The 23,066-nt window shown below is 37.4% G+C and overlaps 1 protein-coding gene across 8 annotated transcripts in view; it reads right to left on the reverse strand.

Annotated features, from left to right (window-relative positions):
- The window catches only part of dysf (dysferlin, limb girdle muscular dystrophy 2B (autosomal recessive)), a 79,070-nt gene extending 56,334 nt beyond the window's left edge, over positions 1-22,736 (reverse strand). For 3 of the 8 annotated variants that reach the window (XM_053476549.1, XM_053476468.1, XM_053476844.1), the window contains exons 1-20: positions 20,583-20,903; positions 17,406-17,461; positions 17,067-17,158; positions 14,341-14,446; positions 10,131-10,245; positions 7,188-7,405; positions 6,067-6,195; positions 5,818-5,880; positions 4,800-4,850; positions 4,570-4,600; positions 4,301-4,416; positions 4,052-4,175; positions 3,850-3,953; positions 3,217-3,285; positions 3,084-3,127; positions 2,885-2,967; positions 1,133-1,165; positions 800-915; positions 378-491; positions 79-256 (exon numbers count right to left, since the gene is read on the reverse strand). In XM_053476549.1, coding sequence (XP_053332524.1) covers positions 79-256; positions 378-491; positions 800-915; positions 1,133-1,165; positions 2,885-2,967; positions 3,084-3,127; positions 3,217-3,285; positions 3,850-3,953; positions 4,052-4,175; positions 4,301-4,416; positions 4,570-4,600; positions 4,800-4,850; positions 5,818-5,880; positions 6,067-6,195; positions 7,188-7,405; positions 10,131-10,245; positions 14,341-14,446; positions 17,067-17,158; positions 17,406-17,461; positions 20,583-20,676 — 1,936 coding nt within the window. In that variant the 5' untranslated portion in view covers positions 20,677-20,903. Of the gene's footprint in view, positions 1-78; positions 257-377; positions 492-799; positions 916-1,132; positions 1,166-2,884; positions 2,968-3,083; positions 3,128-3,216; positions 3,286-3,849; positions 3,954-4,051; positions 4,176-4,300; positions 4,417-4,569; positions 4,601-4,799; positions 4,851-5,817; positions 5,881-6,066; positions 6,196-7,187; positions 7,406-10,130; positions 10,246-14,340; positions 14,447-17,066; positions 17,159-17,405; positions 17,462-20,582; positions 20,904-22,492 lie in introns of those variants that run through there. The other 5 variants (XM_053476781.1, XM_053476710.1, XM_053476630.1 and 2 more) reach the window with 4 other exon arrangements.
- Positions 22,737-23,066: the final 330 nt, after the last annotated feature.

Genomic DNA, 23,066 nt, shown 5'->3' on the forward strand with positions numbered 1-23,066 from the left:
AGTCACACAAAAAGTCAATCAGTGATTCGATGGCAACCACTGTTGCTTTTCATATCACAGTTAAAGGTTATTTCTCACCATCAAACACAGCTCGGCTGTACTGTGTCGTGGAGGCCAGAGGGAGGCAGGTGTAGTCAAACTTGTTGCCGTAGTTGCCGATGCTGACCTCAAACTGAATGGCATCATCCACGTCCTGAAGAAGGGTGGCCGAATAGAAAGCAGCGAACAGAGAGTACTTTCTCTTCCGCATGAATTTCTGCATGGAAAGCAAACAGAGGAGGATTTTTTTAAAGTTACCATAAAACGGTTTACATGGAAGCATGTTTAAGGCTTCTTCAAACAGGCAGTTGTTACTTTTACATGGTGGAACCTCTTACCTCTACCACCAGAAGGTCATCAGGGTGAATGTCTTCCACTTTTTGTTCCACTCGTTCACACAGCTTAGTGGTGAGCTCCAAGAGCACTCGGCCACGATATGCTACACCTTCACCCTAAACCATATACAGTAACATCTTACATACACACCATCACTAAAATTCTATTCAGTCTTCTCCATACAAAGAGAGACATTCCCTGCAAATGCAACTTTGCTTAATTGTAATGGATTTCAGTGTAGGTTAATCCCACTGTACTCCGCTTCGAACTCACTCTAGATTCAAAACCATTTTAAAAAATCTTAATGTCAAGCAAAATTGTATTATTATTATTATGGAGGATTTTATACGCTCCATAGCTCACACAGCAATGCTTGGTTGTAATGTAGTTCAAGAGGAACTTGATTTATACTGTAGTAATTTACCTTGCCAAGGTTAAGCGCCTCATGGGGATCTGAGAAGGTGCTGAACTCTCTGGGACTTCCATACATATTCACATAACAGGGGCCAAATGTCGGCAGGAATCCCAGGCTATCATCAACTAAAATGAAAATCTCGAAGTTAAATTGTGTGAGAAGTAAATGAGTACGCTTAACATGCTAAAATTACAGTACGAAAATTACACAGTGGATTTTACAAGCTACAGGTACTGCATTAGATTCTTTCATTGTGATTTTCAGAAGAAAAGAAAAATACTTGGAAGTGGGTGAGTGTTAAGAAGATTGAATCACACAGATACAGTAGAAAAAAAGACATACTGGCACTTTGGAGGCTCCTGGGGTTCAAGTCATCTGAATGCGTAGAGAAATAAAGGTTTCTTTAAATATAACTGAAAACTATAGTTGCACACTTACTTTTGCTATTTCACGCTCATGCCTTCAGTCTTTTACTAACCAATTAGTCAACCAAGAACAGGGCCAGTTCAAACACAGCAACGTATACAATCCAATACAGTAAACATACAAATATTAGAACAACAAGCATTGACAAAATTGCATCCTGGAGCCCTGGATGCACTGGAGCACTGTGATTAAAATGGGACTTTAGATAAGTGGGTAAGAATACAAATACAAACAAATTTAAGTTTAAAAAGTTAGTTTTTGTTCATGCCACAGAATAGTATAAATGCAATTACAGCCATTTTACCTGCATGCACAAATATCATATAATCTAATATCATACCTGACCTATTCTTTGGACATAACTAAAAACACCGTCCATATACAGGTATCAATGTAATCACTGTTGTCTGTAAATAAAGTCTAAAGGTAATCATAAGATAATGAGACTTTATACCAAAGTGCAATTAATTGCTCGTTTCTGACTGCTCGTTTCAGTTTCCTACAGTATAACAGTAGAGGTCACACAGTGTTTCCAGCTGCAAAGTTTATATAAATGCACTTCTAATAAATTAACAACTTGTTAGGAAATTGTTTGGTGGATGCTACAGCTTTACAGATGCATGTAATTGTTAATTTAGTGACTACAGTGAAGGATTCTACTATTGATTTAAGAGAGTATATGGAAGGATTGTCCATTGTCAAGGTGTTGTAACAGTAAAAAAGCTGTAACTTATAGATTACGTTTTTTTTTTCGTTATCGCTATAAAATGGCAAAAAGCATTTATTTCTCTATTATTTACTTCAAGAGAAAGAAAAAACAGAGGCTGATGAAAGAATGACTGCATATATAGTGGTGGCCAAAAGTATTAAGACAACATATGCCAAGTATTAGTTGTCCCTGTGATTTCACATTAATTCAAGCCTGGCTGAATCTGGCTGAAGTTGTGCTAATTAAATGTAAAGTGAAAAAACGGCTATTCAGCAAAGTTATTCAGTTTCTGAAGCCACGGCCCAGGTCATCTCCAGACCTAGACCGAAGGAAAACTGTTGGACAATGGTGAAACAAGCAGTAGCATTAAAAAAAAAAACACCTTCTGTACATTGTTTTCAGGAAGCAATCAAGCAGGCATGAATTAAGCAAGTGACACCAGAGTAATGTAGACTCCTTTTGACTCTATGCCCAGCCAGATCCAGGAGGTTTTGAAGAATAAAAACCTACAAACTAAATATTGATTGTTGCATAGCAATTTCACATGGTATTCTGCATTAAAGCTTATATCAAGAATCAGGGCCAAGCCACTGATGTCTCAAAATATGTTTGGGGGTTAGTAGTCATGCATGTTTCACAATGCATTATGGAGAATTCAATATTATAAAACTTCCACTGTTCAAATTTATAGTAACTGCTTACTCTGATGTTGCTCTTTTTCCTGCACTCTGACTGTTACTCATTAATGCTGCTGTAAAATTCAGAAATATGGCCTACAGTAGGGATTCAATAGAGTAATATATTCAATTTTAATGATTCCATAACCACAGGTCTCCCTCTCACGTGTATGTTCACGGATAAAAGGTGAAATGAGGATAAATTACTTCAACCTACTGTAAAAGGTGCACTCACACTTGCAATGAGACCTTTTGTTGTGTTTCATATGAGTCACTGATTACCTTCTATCTCCCCGCCTGGAGCAGAGATCTTTGAAATACATAGGTGAGTGGTGCCAATGACATCATTGTGGCTCGCTCGATCCCTGGAAGATACAAAATAATGTTAACGAAAGATGTTCAAAGCGTTTTTAAAAGGCATATGATATGATCAGATGAACAGAAGTCATGTGTAATGTAATTTTTTCCAAGATGGACTAACCAATCCAAAATGCGAATCCTCATCTTCTCACACATAGATGGAAACTGCCGAAAGAAACAGCATTTGGCATTGAATAGGGGCATGAAGAAATTTGACTGATTGTTTTTATGTGCAGTTAAGTAACTCATCTTACTCTGATAGGGAGCGTAAGACTTTGGTTCCACTGTGGGTTGGCGTTCTTCTCCAATATCTTACTGCACATCTGTGGATATACATGCATTGGCACTCAAACTCAAATATCTTAGAGAAAAAGAGCTCACGCAGGACTGTCCTTATGATTAATATGAAATGGCGAGATTCACCTGTTTTTAGTTTTTCAATCATCTTTACTCAGGAGTAATTCAAAATAATTATTACCATCTTACCATGGCTATAATATTTTTGGGAAGCTTTTACAGGAACTTGGAAATGTTGACAAGTCATTGGTTGTATATTAGCCTGTTTTTCTATGCTTCATCATCACTGGCCAGCCTCATGACTCATGACTTGGAGCATTTTCATTAGGACCTGGTCAAATGTGGCTAAAACCTGGTTGGAACATTTTCGGTCAGCCAGCTATAATTTCTTGTCTTGGGCTGGAGTGTCTCAAATATAAAGCAGCGGCTAATATATTGTAAAAAAAAAAAAAGGAAAACGTCCCAGCTGTGGATCGATAGAACATTCAGTCATAAAAAACCCAGATGAATCTAGCGGGCTGTGGTGTGGACTGCCTGAACATGGCTAGCGCAGATCAAAGATGTTTTCGCATCATATGTGACGTTTGTACCGTTTTGCCGGCAAAGTTGACTTCTACTAATGGATCCACCAGGTTTTTTCGGTTTGAATCAAAACCCAGAATTTGCCTTATGCCATCCACAAATGCATCATCCACTAGCAGAGGGGAAAAAACAAGAGAAGAAAAAGTCATATGGGGGATTAAAAAAAACTTACACAATTATGCTGATATGCATTTAAATGATAATACGCACTCTGAGGCAAGTCCTCTGCCCTCAAGACTTTAAGAGTGAAGGTGGCTCCTCTGAGAGTAAGACCTGCTGGTCTTAGCAAGTTCGCTTCAATGTCTTCCCTTTCCTGGACACCCTCTTTTTCAGTCTAAGACATACATTTCACAGATATACATTTCAATGGAAATATTTTTTTTTTTTATATTTAGAAAAGCATATTTGATATAAGAACAAATACAATCAAAACCTGATGTAGCTATTATTCTTACTCACCGGTGGCTCATCACCTGCAGCAAGGACTATAAGGCTGACCTTCAGATACCCTCTGGCCCCAGCACAAAGGTCATCAGGATCAGCCAGCAACAGCCACTTCCTAAGAATAGCATGTTCTGCCACAAGAATAGACATAAACAAAACCAATCAGCTTGTCACTAAGGTAGATCTCTTATTCCTTTGAATCGGAATTAAGTGAGATTTTGGAAAGTGCTAAAGCATGGAACACAAGCATAGAGCCAAGTGTCACAGAAGTCTGCAGTACTCACTGTGTTCATTATACACCATGCCAACATCCAGCTAAGAAAGGAGACAACAAGTGAAAAAGTCATAACTATTATCAGCTGTGCATAAGTGAACAGATCTGTGTGTCCCACAAACAAAAGATAAAAAGGAAGAACAGATGTCATGCAAAGAAGCACCAAAAATCAGTGTAAAGTAACAGCAAGTGAAACTGAGAATGCACTGAATGCAAAAGTAGAAGCTAAAAAAACACTACCTTAAATTCTCCAATGACGGAGTCTGTACGAAGAGACTTTGAGTCAAATACCTTGAATAGAACACAGAGGGAAGTATTACTGTAGTGTTAAATAATGTTACTACTGATAATAATAGTCCAATGTGAGGACCCAGATTGAGAGAGCAGGACACCAGATGCAACTTAAGGTCTAGCTTAAATGAATTACTGAACCTCCTTTAAACACAGTCACAATAAGTCTCGAGCGTGTACACCCCTTGCACCCATGTGAAGATTTACTTTGCTTTTTTTATTTTTTTATTTTAGTGAAGATCAGTTAGTACTTGCCCAGCCTCCACTAACTATTTTATCGGAAAATAGTTTATATATATATATATATATATATAATGTGTGTGTGTGTATCCCGTGAGTAGGCATGTCGTACGTTATGCCATAAGTTCTGAGGCCCCCTTGTGGCCTGATGTCAACTGTTCAAGGATCAAGTTTTCTGAGCACTTTTCCCATGCTGAATTGGACTGAATGAGCATCACCAGTCCAAATAAAAAAAACTTTTAAATATATTTTCAAACAAAGCTAAACAAGACTTCATTACATCAGTCAGTAAAAACATTTCCATCAATCAATATAAACTAATGTCCCAATACATCTCATTGTAATAGTTTAAATACATTAATGCTGAATGTTGTGTATCCGGACTGAGCTGATTATCTATGTTTAATAACATGCTGTGAATTAAATAATGCTGATTTACAGTATATTTACTCTTTCAGTACTAGATAGAAAAAGGATAATCTCATGCTGGTGTATTTACTCAACATTTAAACATACTTTATTTAGCACATGTTAATTTACTTATTTTGCTTATGGTTTATTTATGCAAAAGTTATAACTTGGACATGTTTCCAAAAGAGTCCATGCATGTCCATACCATAAAAGATAATAGCAGCTAAGCCCTCTTCTAACCCTTACATTCAAATCCCACATAAAGAAATCCCAATTTCATTTATCTAAGCTAAAACATTAATATGAATCTCCTTACTGTTAAAAAAATAGGTTCATCAAAGAGATCCGAGGGTGTCTCAAAGAAGTTTAGGAAGAAAGTCTGTGGGAAAATCAGAGAAAGGTTTACAGTTTAGAAATTAATTCTACTTTTAATATAGCGACTATATAAGGAGAACAGAAATTAAATTGGAACAATAAAGTAAAAAGATGAATGTAAAATCATCGATAAGAAAATTACGTGGAGTATCTGAGATTAAAATCGTATTAATTATGAATGAATTGTTACCTCATCAAAAAATGGATTGTTGCCTTTCTTGATGCGCGTTCTCTTCGTCTGGCCTCCCACAGTTACTTTGACAACAGGTTTAATATTGATGCCAGGCAGCTGCCTTCCCTCGATGATTCGGACCCGTACCTAAACAGTTCGTCATTGTGATGTTATGGCTTAAAAATATTTAATTCAAGCAGACACAATATTTAATTCAAGCAGGGTGTCACTATTTATTATTATTATGGTCCGAACAAAAAGCATAACATATACCTGATGCTGGCTCATACATAAAATGTTATTCACTGTAAATAGCCTCATGTTATTCTGGTGAGACCATCAGATAAAATTATGTAAATAATGAAATTAAATGTGTTGTTATGTTTCTGTAATATTTCTAGAACTATCCTAATGTCATTAGGGAAATGTATTACTGATGTTGCCACATGAGGGCGCTGTTTGTTTTTAACCAATGCTGATCACCAAATATAAGGCCACATGATTGGCTGACAGATAACTGCATGAATGTGCAAATGTACATGGGCTTCTTAATAAACTGGATGGTGAGTGTATACGTAAGACTAGCACACACTTGCTTTAAAGTTAATTTGTGCACTAAAACATTAAAAACAAAGTGAAAATGAATCCCAACTGTACACCCCCGCAGCGCACACACTGGCCAGGGGTTTGCTTCATGAGAATTTGATGGCATTTCGCTTTCAGCTGTGTCTGCATTAGCTGTTTTGTCCGTCTCCATCGTTTTTGTGAATTTAGCGCGTTTCTTCTCCCCACCCATCAATCAATCTATTCTGTGGTTTTCGGGGTACAATTTTTCTCCTTCCCCATTGCATAATTTTTTATCATTTTATCATTCTTTTTTTTTTATTCAGCAGCCAATATGATTTCAAATGTAGCGAAGTAGAATACTTCAAATAAAAAATACTTTTTTTTAATTACAGATTTTAAAACTACTTTAAAAAGTAGACGTACACAAAAAAGAACTCAATTACAGTAAGGCGGGTAAATGTAATCCGTTACTTTCCACCTCTGCTATGTTGTAACATGATCATTCGGATGATGGATTATGGATGACGTGAGTTTAAATACCCATGAATACCCAAATACCCAAGTTCACACACCTGTAGGTCCTGGGGTTTGTTGGAAAGTGGGGCTTTGTTGTTTTGTTGTTTCTTTTTCTTCATGCCATGTGTAAATGTTGGAGGAGCTTTTTTTGGTGGTGTATGAGGAGCCCCAATCTCCTGGCCTTGCGGTCCTGGGACAGGTTCAGGCTCCTCTGCAACCTCCACCATGAGCATGCTCTCTGTGTCCTCATCCCCCATGGTGTCCAACGAGAACACTGCATACATAAGAAGCGTTATTTACTACACTGAAAAAATACACTACACTCTCACATAAGATGCAAATGGTTAGGTCCTAATTTTAAACATGGTATAATATAGCACTTAATATTAAAGTTTTGTTAACTGACATTAATACATTAGATAACATAATCAAACTATTCAACATACTACAACATAACCAGCAGTACTAAAGCAACTAACCCTTGTATCATGTGATTCTGTGCAATAATTGTAATTAAACATATAAGCCAAATGATCAACATCTGCTTTTAGTAACGTTCATAACATCACTGAGCACGGGCAAAATCCTCAGTTAGACATAAGGTGGGGCAAAGTGGAGAGGTTTGTTTTTGTTTATTATATGTTTATTGTTTGTTTAGTGTGTCTATTAGTGCCAAATTAAACTTATGGAAACAATATGGAGTAAATAACAGTACTGACATCAATAAAAGTAAATAATTATTTACTCATAAACCATACATTTGTTTGTTTGTTTTTTATTTTAATTGCACTGCAAGTGATATCTGATATATACAGATTTCTTGCCAAAAAACTGTTTTTATTGCAGATGTAAATAATGTACCATTATTTACATCTGCAATAAAAACAGATGTTGACAAAATACACTGCAAAGTTTAATGAAGTAAGGATTTTCTTTGAGGTTAAAAAGAGATGTTGTAGTTTCTAAACCCCTCAAATTATGCCACACAGTCCCTGCTGGCTATGTCTTCATTTTCTGTACCCTGTCATTACATCCTGATTCTACTCAATAATGTAGAAAGAGCAGGTACACAATAGGTGTTTACATGGACCCTAATATTCCACTAAAAATCAGAATAATAAAACTGCATCATGGTGCCTCAACCACCTCAATTGGAACAGTCTGATCCAATCTTGTCAAATCAGAATAAGTTTTCGATCAGAATCGCTCAATAAGTAAAATTTAGACCTTTTTGTGGAACTTTTTTGCATAGAGATCCTAGAGATCCTGCTCCCCAGAGCCATTATAATGATGGCTAGTAACACATTTTGCTGAAGACAAGCAAAAAAAACAAGCACAACATGCTCAGATACCAATATATTTTGTTCTTTCTGCTCCAATTTGCTGCCCTGACCTTTTCCATTGCTCATTCAGCCTTATTGTCATAGACTAGTGTGCCTGCCCTTCCACAAAAATACTTTGTCATTTGACATAGACATAAATTGGTTTTTGTTTTGAAAATCAGTAGTTTTAGTTTAATATGTTGTTATTGTAAACTTTATGGCCGTAACATACTGTAATAATATTGGGCTTATTTTTGACTTGTTTATTAAGGTTGCGGTGGTTTATTTGCCTCGCGAGAGTTGGCAACCACTCTGACCTAACCTCAAAAATAATATGAAATAATACTTCTGCTGCTGCTGCTGTTAGATTTCTAGCAGATGAAATGCCTTACAGAGGGCAAAAGCACTTTGTGCATATTCAATGTTGTATTGTAATTAAAGGTTTTCAGCACTTAAATGCAAATTAGATGGGCTTCCATGTAAACTGGGGGGGGGGCTGGGGGGGGGGCAGGGGGAGGGCCAGAGGTGGCCCAGTGATTAAGGTGTTGGACTGCAGACCCGAGGAGGTCTGGGTTTGAGCCCAGACACCGCCGAGTTGCCACTTATGGCCCGTTGAGAGAGGTCGTCTGCCCCCCAAGGGCTCAGATACAATCGGGCGACGAGCTGGCAACCTGATCCCATAAGTAACTGCCACAGAAATGGTGTATGTTTACCTGTGCTGGGTGGCATGTAAACGGAACCATCCATCCATCCATGCAAGTAAAGAGTGAAATTGGAATCATTTCAATCAGATTGAGGAAATATTGATCATGTAAACACAGCTAGTGAGGAGGAAACTGAGGAGTTGTTTCTTACAAATGTCCATGCAAAATAATGTGTGCATATTGTAGAGACCACCATACATGGCCTGCTTAAAATATAAATATGAAATGGACAAAGTTCTTCTGACAATGCAGAACAAGTTTCCCTCTTTGTCACCTGTGTGTAAATCAGTCAGTAACTCAGGCTTGTTTCTGGTTTATTGCTTGTCCTCATCAACCCCACTCCTAGCTGCTGAGTTCGAGGTCTGAGATTTTAACGAATTCAAGCCATGCAACGATGTCTTACAAACGGAAAAAATGATTTAAAATCAAACACGATGTTTATCTTTAAAAGCCGTGCTTATACTGACTTAGCAGTTCGCCGAGCGTTTATTAGATCGAATCGAGGAGTCTGTAGTGAAGGAATTTCAGCGCATCACAAACAGCAAATATTATGATGTCGGTGTTTGTGTGATACAGTGTACTTAAAGCTCACCTAGAATTCTCTGCGTGTTATTAGTAGTAAACGCCATCTTTCCGCAGTCGCACGGATTTGCTTTGTGTTTGTTTTATGTTTGTTTTGGCGCCTTGCCGTCTTAAAAGAGTGTAATAATGAAGAGGGGGAGAATACATGTCCGAGGGCTGCTTCAGGAGACTGAATCCTGGGTAATGGACGGATGTCACGGTGGGCGGGGCTTGGTTCCCATCAAACCAGCTCATTCGGAGTGAAAATGAAGCGCTTAATGTCGCGGTAAAATTGTTACACTGTTAGCATTACTTATGGTTTATTGCTAAAAAAAAATAAAAGCAATTGTGTTTATGTGTGTGTGAGAGAGAGAGAGAGAGAGAGTGTGTGTGTGTGTGTGTGTGTGTCTACCTGTGACAGTGTCCAGCTCTACAGTATTGTGCGGAGTCTCAGGCAGTGGTGGGGGCAGAAAGACAGGAGCCATGCCTGGAGGAGGGATGTAGGAAACCTGCAGAGTCACTGTGGCCTGGTATGGCACAGTCAGTGTAACAGGTTATAATTAGAATGGGTTGCTGAGCTTTTATGTACAGTCAAAACGGTCAGTTATAAATAATCACACACACACACACACACACACACACATATATATATACTTTATACTAATCAGCCATAACATTATGACCTGCCTAATATTGCCACCATAACACTGATGCACTGTGTTCTGACTCCTTTCTATCACAACCAGCATTAACCTTTTTCACACTAGCACTTCTATTGGATCAGACTTCACGTGCCAGCCTTCTCTCCCCATGTCCATTGATGAGCCTTGGCCACCCATGACCCTGTCATCAGTTCATCGGTTTTCTTTACATTGATTACTTTTTGCAGGTCTTGACAACTGCAGACCAGGACCATCCTACAAGGCCTGCAGTTTTGGAGTTGCTCTGACCCAGTACTCTAGCCATCACAATTTGGCCCTTCTCAAGCAGCCATTATCCCAAATCCTTCTGCTTGCCCATTTTATCTGGTTCCAACACATCAACTTAAGGAAAAAAGGTTCAATTGCTGCCTAATATACACACCCACTTCCTTGCCGTCATTGTAACAAGATTTAAAAAATGTAGCTACTGTGAGAAGGCTGGACAAATTGTAATGGCTAAACGAGTGGGTCAGAGCAATATTTTACAATGGCGAAGGCATCCAAAATGAGCCAAGTGCTGTTAATAGGTGATTTTTGAGGCTGTTAACTCTAAATTAACTTCTCCTCTGCAGCATAGGTAAGTTTTTGTCTTGCTTTCCTGAGATGCTTTTTATGAGAGCCACTTTCATCATGGTGATCGATGGGTTTTGCAAATGCCCATCGAAACAAAGCACCCTTTGTTTTTTAAAATAACAACTGACTGTTGTTTATGTTGTTGTAATTGTTACTTAGTAACCTAATTCCTATGTGTTATTTCATTTACTCGCTTTATCCTGTATACAGGGTTGTTACGAGCCTAGAGCCTATCCCAGTATTTAACACATTACAGGTGATTTGGTAATGGCAATTAGCCTAAATTATAGGGGTGTACTAATCTAATACTGTGTTTTTGACAGCAAAAAGCTGGAAGTACATTCATGTAAAGAATGTCTTTGTATTGTAATGGAATTAAGATGCACTTTTAACTGACCTTTCATTTAGCTACTAGTTTTGTGTTTAGATTGCTCCCTATCATGCTTCATTCTCTTTTATTTGCAAACAAATAGCCAGTCACACATTCTTCTTCTTCTTCTTCTTCTTCTTCTTCTTCTTCTTTGTCTTTCGGCTGTTCCCCAGAGCATCCGAAAGACAGGGGTCGCCACAGCGAATCAATGGGAATTATTTGGCATCATTGATTTGGCAAATTTTTTATGTCGGATGCCCTTCCTGACACAACCTGACCCCCCGTGGTTGCATTAAATAGCCAGTCACACGTTGTATTAAAATATACAGAGGTTTAAAACATTAGCGTTTATGGTGGAGTCAGTATTGCTTGCTTTATTTCTAGTAAAATGCATACAAAAGAAATAATTTATTACAATGATAAAATTATAATGAACATATTTACACCAATTAGCCATAACATTATGGCTAATCTCCTAATATTAAATAGGTGCTCCTTTTGTTACCAAAACAATGATGCACCTTTCTATCAAAACCACCATTAACCTTTTAGCAGTTTGAGCTCCAGTAGCTGTTTTGTAAGATTGGACATGGGCCATATTGTGTTTGATGTTAGGGGCAGAACAGTTCCAAAACTTTAGCTGTTAGATGTTCTTCTGCAGTCTGCAGTGGTCTTCACCTACTAAAGGTGCTTAAAGGAAAGAAGACTGGTGAATCGGTGTTAGAGTCATGGGGTGGCCAAAGCTTTTTAGATGCTCGTGGGTAGTGAAGGCCGGCCCATGTACTCTGATACAATAGAACGGCTACTGGAGATCTTTTGGTTTTGGTGGCCAAATGGACGACCTACTCGATATTAGGCAGGTGAACATAATGTTAGGGCTGTTCAGTGTAAATTTTTTCATTGTAATTAATTCTTTCTTGTGTATGTATTTTTGCAATAACAAAATTATAATGATGATATGTATATTATATCCCTAGTATAGAACATATTCTGGGGCTCAGATAGATACCTCCATGATTAAAACAGTATTTTTGCCATATTTTGTCCCTAGGCTTAAATAATGGGTGAAAGAAATATGAACATATGCTTGTATTTAAAAAAAAAAAAAAAACACACACACACAAAAATAATAATAAAATGTCCTGAGATAAGGCTGTTTTTAAACACAAATACTTGGCCAAACTTTTCTGAAGTTATTTCCTATAACTGTGCAATTCCAGATAACACGGATACAAAACAGCTTAGACGAACAACTCCACCTTCTCCTGTCCATCCATTTCCATTCCATTGGTTAGGCACACACACATCTATATACACACAATGCCAGGAAACAGGGCTTAGATGCCAAGAGCACGGTCCCACACTTGAACATGGTGTGTGAGAGAGGTATAAGCCGAGTGTTTAATGTCATCAAGTTGGAGATGAAAAACACCGTCTCTATAAGAGGCCACCGGTGACGTCTAAAGGTGACCCACATCATTAATGAAGATGAGTAAACAAAACTTCTAGCTCCCTAGCAGCCTTCAGGAAAAAGCTCTAGAGAGTTATAAGACATGAAAGAGCAGGCTGGCATGTGTGTACAAATCTGTGTGTGTGTTTGTTTCTGTGTGTATGTGTCTCCTCTAGTACACTTTGACCTGCAAGTGAGGCTGAGGGAACATTTCACAAAATATTATAGCTGTTTCTTAAATCCAGAGCTGGGTGTTCCACATCACTGATGTAAGTAAAGTCCCTTTGAAGGGAAAAGCACAGGCTGCTATTTTTGCTTCACTTAGAGGAAATTAAAAGTCATCTGTCACAGATTGCATGCTACTGTACACTTGACATCCCTTCTAATGAGTGTTCCATAGTTTTCATTAGCCTCAGTTGGCAGTGCCTGTCATAATTCTTCACTTATGACACTTAAGAACCTTAAGAATCACTTTTATAGAATCACTTCTATGTTTAAGAACTATATATTTACTATTTTTTTAGTTCACTGTCTGAGTTAATACAAACTTAGTGTTCTCTTTTGTGTTCAGTTAATCTATAGACATGACCTTTGCAAAAAAGTATTTTTTGTGAACCTTTAAAAATGACCTGCGTTTAACAGTACTTTATCTTAAGGCTTCTTTAATTACCATTAGCATTAACAAAGAAAAAAAATCATATATTAATAAACTGTTATTGTAAACAAAGTTTGAGAATGTGAGTCAACTCTAGCAGTACTCACTCTCACTCGTTCTCTATACTGTTTATTATGTACAGGGTCATGGAAGACCTGGAGCCTATCCCAGGGGACTCATCCTCAATCCTGGACGGGGTGCCAATCGACACAGGGCACACAAGTAGACACACACAAACTTACATACTATGGGCTATTTGGAAACTATATGGGGAGCACATGGAAACTTCAAGCGCACAGACCTAAGACAGGACTCAAACCCTCGACCTTGAAGGTGTGAGGCCACAGTGCTAACCACTACACCACCATGCCACCTTCATGCAGGACTTTAAATGTTACTGAAATGCACATCCATTAACTACAATTATACCAATTCCATGTCTTTGGGTGGATATTTTGGAAAATTCAGTCTCATTTATGAATGTTAAGAATTATTTACCCACTGCAAGCACATTAATTATGCACTTCAATTAATGAATGGAATAAGCATTATTTAAAATGTTTATTGTAATTGACTTATTAATAATAGCTAATGCTGACATTTTAGCTAAAAGCTTTAATGTATAATGTTATCATTACCACCTTTATAATAACTAAGGGTTTACCTTTGAGCTGTTTATTAGGAGTTTTCATGCATTCATTTTTAAGCATGACTTCAGCATTTGACAATGTGGGGTTTAGAAAACAGCCCCATTACTGGATCTTACAGTAGGAATGGCAAGTAAGATGCCATTAAATATAGGCTTTAAATAACAGTTTATTTAACTCATTCATATGAGTCAAAAAAGCCCAGAAATAGATTGGTGTGACCTACCCCAGTGTTGTTCCTTTTAGTGTCCATTAAGGATACAGTGAAGGTAGCTGCTAGGCTTGGGGAGTTAAGTACGTCTCTTAAAGAAACACGACATTCTCCCAGAAATCTGCAGAATACACACAATGAAAACATTATGTATTGTTTATAATATATTATAAGCAATTAAACACTTTGTGCCAGATACTTTAGACAGATAAGTGGGGTCTGTCATAACCGTCTTGTATTCCTACTAACATATCACCATAGAAACACTACCACACAACACTGTTTTAATTTGGTATCTGGATCCTTTTCTCTAAATACTGTATGTGTCACTTTGACAAACACTGTTTAGGTTCACATGGTTATTATGTCATTCAAGAGTCATTGTCTTTTCTTCTCTTTCTTTCTTTCTTTCTTTCTTTCTTTCTTTCTTTCTTTCTTTCATTTATCAAGAGGTTACTTGAACATATATTTATCCAAAACATAAGCAAACTTAAAACCTATTTTTAAGAAGCAGTATATTGCTGGATGTGATGATAAGATGGCACACTGCAGCAAGTCATTTCCTGTGGGCATTCCCCTCCATGCCACTCATTCTTCCTTTTGCTGTTCCTAAGTGACACTAAACATGCCCCAAATGACTTCTCCCTATTTCAGTGACTTTCATGATTATTTTGGACATTGTGGGAGATGTGTATTTATTTGAATGCAGCAATAGTAACATCATTAAGTAAAGGCTGCAAACCATAACTACTAATAGCTATGCATATCAGCTTTCAATATTCATTATTCATTATTATTCTTTATTAAATTTGTGAAAAATTAATAAATACACTTTAGTTGGGAAACATGCTTTAAAAAAATGATTAGCTACATTTGGATTGTAACTCCACAGATTGTATGCTGTTTGCTAGATTTTAGACTTTAAGTGACAAGTCTAGCATTTACATATTGATATTATGTCTGTTTTACTATAAACTAGGTTTACAATAAACTGGGTTTGCAGAGGTACTTTAATTCATAGCTTAAGATCCATACTTGTTTTGACCACTATTTCATATTATTTATTCTTGTTCAAATTACATATTTTAATTCAGTGGAGATTTTACCCTTAACCTAAATATGCTGATAATTAGTGTGTAATTCGTCATAAATGTTGTTGAGAATAATGCATTAGCTAAAGGCAATCAGTATATCCGAGTTATTTAAGATTGCCAGTGATTAAATCTCAACCATGGTGGCATTAGTGGTTCATAAGCCTGCCATTCCATCCCAGTTAATGCCCCACACCCACTTGAGGTGCAGGGCATTGTTATGCCTGTCCCAAACCCGGATAAAAATGGGAGGGTTGCGTCAGGAAGGGCATGCAGCATAAAAGCTGTGCCAAAATAAAGAAAAAGATGTGTGAATTGAATGATCCACTGTGGCAACCCTTAAAGGGCAGCTGAAAGAACAGCAACAAATCCCAATTATGATTTGCTCATCTTTACAGTCTTACAGTACAATACCTACATGTGTGTAAGAAAAAAAGTTAGAATTTTTTTAAAAATCATTTACTTATTGGTTCTGACTATTTTTCACAACTCATAATGAACTCACTGTTTATTATGCACATTCCTCAGCCACAGTTATCTAGAGCAAATGTTTTTATTGAGCAGCCATGCAGCAGAAAGAATGAGAAGAAGGGTCACCAAAAGCTAGGAGATATGAGTTACTAAGCTCCAGGACTCGAATTCTGTTGTATGTAAGATTGTAAGGCAATGCCTTTATCTATATTTTTTTAAATATATATATTTTTTTGTATTTGGTTTGAAAATTAAAGTGTTGTTTATTTTCTTTTAAAAAGAAGTCATTTCTATCCTAATTTAATGACTACACTTTCTTGTTATTAATATAATAATATTTTGGGGGAGGGGCAGCAAATATATGTTGTCATGTGTGCACCGCATGCAGTCTGTATATTTTCTTTGTGTGTACAGAAGCATGGCAGAAATTAACCTGGTTCTATTAGCTTTACCCTGTAACATATTGTATTGTCAATATATAATGTAAATTAAAATGCAAAACAATGCTAACTGAGTAGTTTGGGGTGGACATTTTGCTTTAAACATGGCAACTCTGACCACAAGCTTCAAGGAGCTGTTCTTCACAGGTCTACAAAGTTGTTTATCGGTTTGCTCCCATTAAGATTTGCCACATAAGATTAGCCAGTTACATCTACAGTTGTTGTTGCTGTTGTTTTTTAGTGCTTTTGGCAGAGATTTTACATATTTACAACACAAAACCCTCTTAAAATAGTGCATAGGTCCAGTCAGTTTTTTTAATTTAGAGAGCAAATTTTTGAAAAAGAAAGTGTCAGTAACATAAAAGTGAAGGCTGTAAGGATAAGGGACAGGATATGATTTGGGATAAGACTTCAAATTCCAAATACCATTCTATGTAAACTCTAGAGAATGTTGTTTGTAAAAATCCCAGGAGATTCTGGGTTCCTGAAGTACTCAAACCAGTCTATCTTCTAGCAACCATGTCATGGTTAAAGTTATAGAAATTGCACCTTTTGCCCATTCCGATGTTTGATGTGAACAATAACTCACACTCTTGACATGTATTTGCATAATGTTATGCATCATGCTTCTGCCACATGATAACTGGCTGACTGGATAACTGCATATCTGAGCAGACGTATATATTAAAGTGGAATACAGTATGTATTAAAACCTGTGTCAGCGTAAAAACACACATACCTGTTCCTTCCCATTTTTTCATGGTCCTTCACAACTACATGCAGCTCTGCTGCTGAGTCTAAGGGCACTCCTTTTAGGTCCCATTCAAAACCCTAACAGAAAGAAGAAAGACAAAATGAAAATTTGAGAAACAGATATGAAGAGAAAATCATTCCTAATTAGATAAGACTGAGAAGAGTAAAGTGTTTTATTTTATACCAAATAATAATTTAATTGGTAAAAATTTTAAACTGTCAGGTCTATTATATTTTATGACCCATATTCCATATATGCACATACAATTTCCATTATCAAAAAATAATATTTAATAAATAACATAAAACACAGTGGGTTACTAACCTCATTCCAGACAGGGTTGACATTGTTTTTAACCACTTTGGTCTTCTTCTTAGACCCTGAATAAAGAGAAGGAAAGCAAATAACTGTAGATTACAATTAATAACTCTGATGGAAAATATAAATGTTTACATGCTTATGCACCTTATTATGAACATGACTAGATTATCCTTGTAGAAAAATACACCAATAACAAAATGCAAGTGTGAGATGCAGTGTGAGATCTTGTACTGTATTTGTTAATTCCCGCTAGTATTACTACATGGGATGAGGATGATGGGTCAGATTGTTCATAAATAATAGAAGGAAACTCAGAAGGAAGGCTGTGTACTGACTTCCAGTGTATACAGGAAGTGGTGTTCTTGCTAACTATAAACAGATCTAATCAAAGTAAACATCTCTATTAGACCTAGAAATTGATAAACATCAGAGAAGATTGTAAATAAAATTACAATAAATAATACTAAAAATGAGAGAGGGTAGTTCATATCAGCTGGCATTCACTTAGAATCACAACATAGACAAGGTGTTCGTTTGAAATGTTTTACTTTCTAGAGTTACCAGTATTTTCCAAGAGCTACTTGTTCTTCATTCTAACTGATTATAATGCCATTGTTAGTTAGATAAAAAACAGTGCATAAATCTGCCAAAAAAAACTAAATGAATTCAGGAAAGGTCTTTCCTGTTGTGCCACAGAAAGCAGGCATAAAAATAACTCATCTGGCAGGCACGCATCAACGGATATTTTTGGAAACTATCTACGCTCACCAATGGTTAACTAAAATAGAAACACAATTTTGAAATATTTTCTCAACAGTTAGACAAGAACAGCTGGTGTCACTAAAAGCCAGAGTGATCTGAGCTTGTATAAATTCTAACCCAAAAACTCTCTGTCTCTGATTCTAAAAATTAAATGGAAAAAATAATGTGTCCTCATCAGACCCAGGTTTGGTGGTAACAAAGTGACATGTAGCACAGTCATTTGGAAAGAAAATCCAAGAAGTGCATACAGTATATTTGGAAAGAAAATCCAAGAAGTGCATACAGTATATACATCCAGAGACTTCCTTTTCATGCAACTACAGTACACACTTCACCCCACCCCTCATTCCTTTTCCCATAACTTGTGTCTTACTCAGAGCCTCCTCTGTGCAGAATAATTTGCGTCCATGATGTCTATAAATGGAGATGGCATTCAGTATTATGAGGGTGGAAATGCCTGGCTACTTCAAGCTTTCCATTGTCCGTCTGATATAAGTAACTAAAACAACAATTTTTTATTTATTAAAGCTAAATATAGTCAATTGAGATTTTGCAGAAACTAGTGTTCACAATGCATTATATAAATTATATACTGTATATACAGTATTTAATAATATATGTAGGCCACCTGGGAAATGCCTTTACTCTTTCTAGTATAAACCATTTATAACAGTATGACTATTACCATTGACAGGCAGCTGAACAACATTAATCACCAACTATGCACCAGCAAGATCATGACCATCCAAGGCGACAGGGACAGGCCAGCCCTTCCAGTTTGCTAAAAGCCAATGCTGCACAAATCACCAAGCAAGTCAACGCTTTCCATAATAGAAAGGCACCAGAACACCCAGTGCACCACAGTCCACTGAACATGGAGGCCAGTAGGCAAAGCAAAAGGCTGCTGACCTGGCCTCCAAGCTCTTCAGATCCATAACTTCAGACTGAGCACCATGGGATGCGCCAGACAAACAAGTCAGATCCATGGATGCCACACCCCACTACCCACTGCACCCAAAGGATCTACTGCCTATACCCTGGTGTCACACACCACAGTATACTCTGGGAGGTCTTGTTTAGTCATGCCCCAGATCTGCCCCGGTGGCACAAGGAGAACCCAAAAACTTGGTTGTTCTAATGTTATGGCTGTTCAGTGTATTAATATACTGTACTACTGTATATACACTATATATTAATATAGAATATACATATAACGTAGAAATGGCAAAGTATATTACTAGCACTTAAATCTTTTTTTTTGTTTTAGAATATATCTATGGCAACATCCAACAGGATATCCCAGCATATACACTTACCTGTTTTGTAAATATAATAAGCAAATGTTTAAAAAAAAACACAAATGGCAATTCAGTCTGTCTGTTCTAATCAATGGGTCAAAATTCATTGAACACAATCCTAATTACACAATCTTGAGCCAAAAGGTCCAGAGATACTGATCAACAGAGGGGGTCAGTAAACTCAAGAGCTCTTTGGACCCTACAACTTTCACATCCTAATAAACACCTACATTCACAGTACAGGCTGCAAATACAAATAACCAAGAGCAAAAGTGATGGCAAAAGATGTAATTTGGATGTTTGATCCGATACTGCCGATAATTGAGACCTGGTATTCGAATTCAGAGTATAAAAAAACACCCTGTCCTACATTCTCATGCACACATGTAGGAACAGGAAATAGAACACAATGACAGGAACTACCAATCATCTTATAGTGCAAAATAAAAGTAGCTAACTAGAGCCCATGTTACTCATTCATTCCACTGGAATCAAGCCAGGACAGTCTCTGTTGTTCATCTGTATTGAGCTGCAAAAACACCTCTCATTGATTCGTATGGCATAAGAACAGGCAAGTCACCAGTTCTACTCATCACCAATCATACAACTGAAACAAAATTCTGCTTGTTTATCCCGAGCTGCCATTTAGCACCAATATATTGACATGGATGGTGTGTGGTCATAACTGATATTACAAAGTCAGTTAATACATTGCAACATGCAGCAGTCACAAAATACTTTAGAATGGTTATATATTTCTCAATGTATCTTTGACAGATGTTTATTTCTTATTAATGTACCTTTGGTAACTACTTCATTTCAATCAGACATATAGTCGAATAGACATACATTGTGAATGTGGTACACTGGATAGGGCCCAGTTCATTACGATGCACTACAGTATAAACACATTAATTAACACCTTGGGGCCAATAAGAACAAACATTCCGTAGAATGTCTTTGGGGAGATTGAAACTGAAAAACCTAGAGCAAACCCCTTAGGCACAGTGAGAACTCCTCACCTGACCTGCACATGGCAATGCTACCCACCATGCCACCATAATCTGTATAAATATTAAGTTCTTCATTTCTCCACCAAGATCCATTCTGCACATCTTACCTCTAAATGTGATACTGGCTAAGGGATCACTTTGCCGTTCCCCTTTCTCCACATTCTTCAGGTTGGTCGCTCTCTGAAGAATACACCTCAACATGCTGCCACAATAACTGTCCAACTCAACTTTCCAACAGACCAGCAGATACTCCACACATCACAGTAAATATCCACATGCAGCAAGTATAGAGATATGTGCACAGTCACTTTTTCTCACAATGAGGTCCAGAATGTAAATCCTCTACATGCACAACTTAAAGTAGATTAGGAATACTTCTCAGTGCTCTCGTACTAAGACCTGTGACACAATGAAAAAGTCAGTGGGAACTTGCTGAGACATATAGTGCTAACTCGCTTGGGTCTAGACGCCCCACTCCAAAAACCCTGCCCATGTGTTGAGAGGAAATCTTAACATTTCCTGCTGCTTTGTCCTGTTTCTCTCCGCCTCCTCCCTTTTTAGTCTGGATGGGAGAGTTTGCCCACATCTTGGTCCACAAGACCCACATGGACCACTTAACAATAACAATGACTAAAAAAGGTCACATGGGCAATGTCCATCATTTCAGATTCTGTAAGACTTTCTTAAATGATTAATTAACCATTTCATTTTGCTGTAAAAAGTTGTTGTTGTTGTTGATGATGATGATGATGATGATGATGATTTCCGATCATATTGATGTCTCACAGTACTTGAGAATGGTTTGGTAAGAATTAAAGTTTAACTGTAGATCCTATGTGTTTATCATGTGCACAGTCCTTTGTGGAAGATGGATTTGTTCAGATATGGCGCACCACCTGGTGCTGCAAAAGTAAAGCTCTTAAACTGGTTTCACTGTTTATTATCACTTAAGATCTAACGGTTCCATTCAAGCTTCATGTTTATGTTAGCCATGTGTCTTTCTTTAGGCAAATCGTTCTCATACAGTAACATTTGGCAGATTGTTTACAAGTTCAGAATTAGCTTTAAGCTTTGATGTACTGTATATTACTAAAAATAAGGATCTTAAAGTTTCTTTTTTTTGTTGCATGAATCAGCATTTCTTAATGCTTCAATTATTGGTTCTTGCCACCTTTAGCCAACTGAGAGGCGGTCATGATTAAATCAGCATGCAAGCAATATGATGTTCCCTACTGATTAAATTAACATGATAGTCAAAAAACAGGACAAAGGAGGAAAATCTTATCAATGCTCTTTTCAACAAAATGTTTTCATTAGCAAATGCAGCTAGAGGTTTCAGCTTAATGGTGTCATATTAGTTAATGGGCTGGGATGAAAATAAATGCTATATTTTACATGTCTTAAGATTTCAGTCTGATGAATGAATGCTATAGAAATGGTATAATAAGAAACGAGGCCATAACTGGTCTTTTTGTCACATTCCGCTCATAAAATCTACATACAGTATTTTACCTGGAGGTTCCTTAACATTAGCAAAAGAAAAATCTGGAGAACTTAAAATAGGCAAGTAAGATGGATGTTAAACAAACATAGTCACTTTTTGTCTGGCATTTCTCTGGTTCACCACACAGGAGTAAATCCTCACTACTAACAAAGCACCCATAGAGGAGTGACTCCCACACAGGCCCTAAATTCTCATGACAGAGAATGACTCCTAATAAACACAGCGCCATGCTCAACTAAACGAACACATGCGCACAGTTACAGTGTAACAGGACTCCTCTGCATGCCCCAGATGCAGAAAGAGAGAGAGAGAGAGAGAGAGAGAGTGTTTTTCCAATAATAACCTCAGCTGCTGAAATGTGAATATACATAAATACACATGAATACAGAGACAGGGTCTGCAGAAGAATAGAATGAATAAAGCCAAATGCTGTATGCTATTTATCAGCTTATTTAAAAAAAACACCTTCCAATTCAATGCTGTAACCCCCGTTCCCGGGACGCTCATCCCTACCATCATATGTGACACAGCAGTAGGCATCTGTGATGTCCTCATCGTGCGTCAGCACATTCTGGGCACAGAGAATAAACACACGCAGCATGAGGAGACAGCAGCACCAGCCTCGTCCACATCCACTTCACTCTAGTCCAGCAAACTACAGAGGCGAGGACAGTATGCGGGATACAGGCAGGACAGCCTGAAAGATTCCTTAAGCAGACAGCAAGAGGAGAGAGGAGGAGTAAGAAGCAAAGCAAGTGAGAGAGAAGAGAGCAGCTTGTGGCAGACTAGGTCTGGGATAGTAGCCTTCAGCTGCCAGGCTATATACCCACCCACACACACAGAGTTAGAGAGCCTGACTCATGCTTTTACATACGGACACTCACACACTGACCCTTCAATCATAGGCAGTATTCTGCTTACAGTAGATATGTCAGGTCAGACATTTATCTACTATTTATGTGATATAACAGGCAACAAATGTCCGATAATAGAAACGAGGGCTTACAATAATGTGATTGCATACTGTATGTGGCATGTGACTGTGAAGAATAAATCTCTTGTATTCTTATCAATCTCTATAGGGTCA

The sequence above is a fragment of the Clarias gariepinus genome, chromosome 1 (genome assembly GCF_024256425.1).
Source record: "Clarias gariepinus isolate MV-2021 ecotype Netherlands chromosome 1, CGAR_prim_01v2, whole genome shotgun sequence".
Taxonomy (NCBI): Eukaryota; Metazoa; Chordata; class Actinopteri; order Siluriformes; family Clariidae; genus Clarias; species Clarias gariepinus.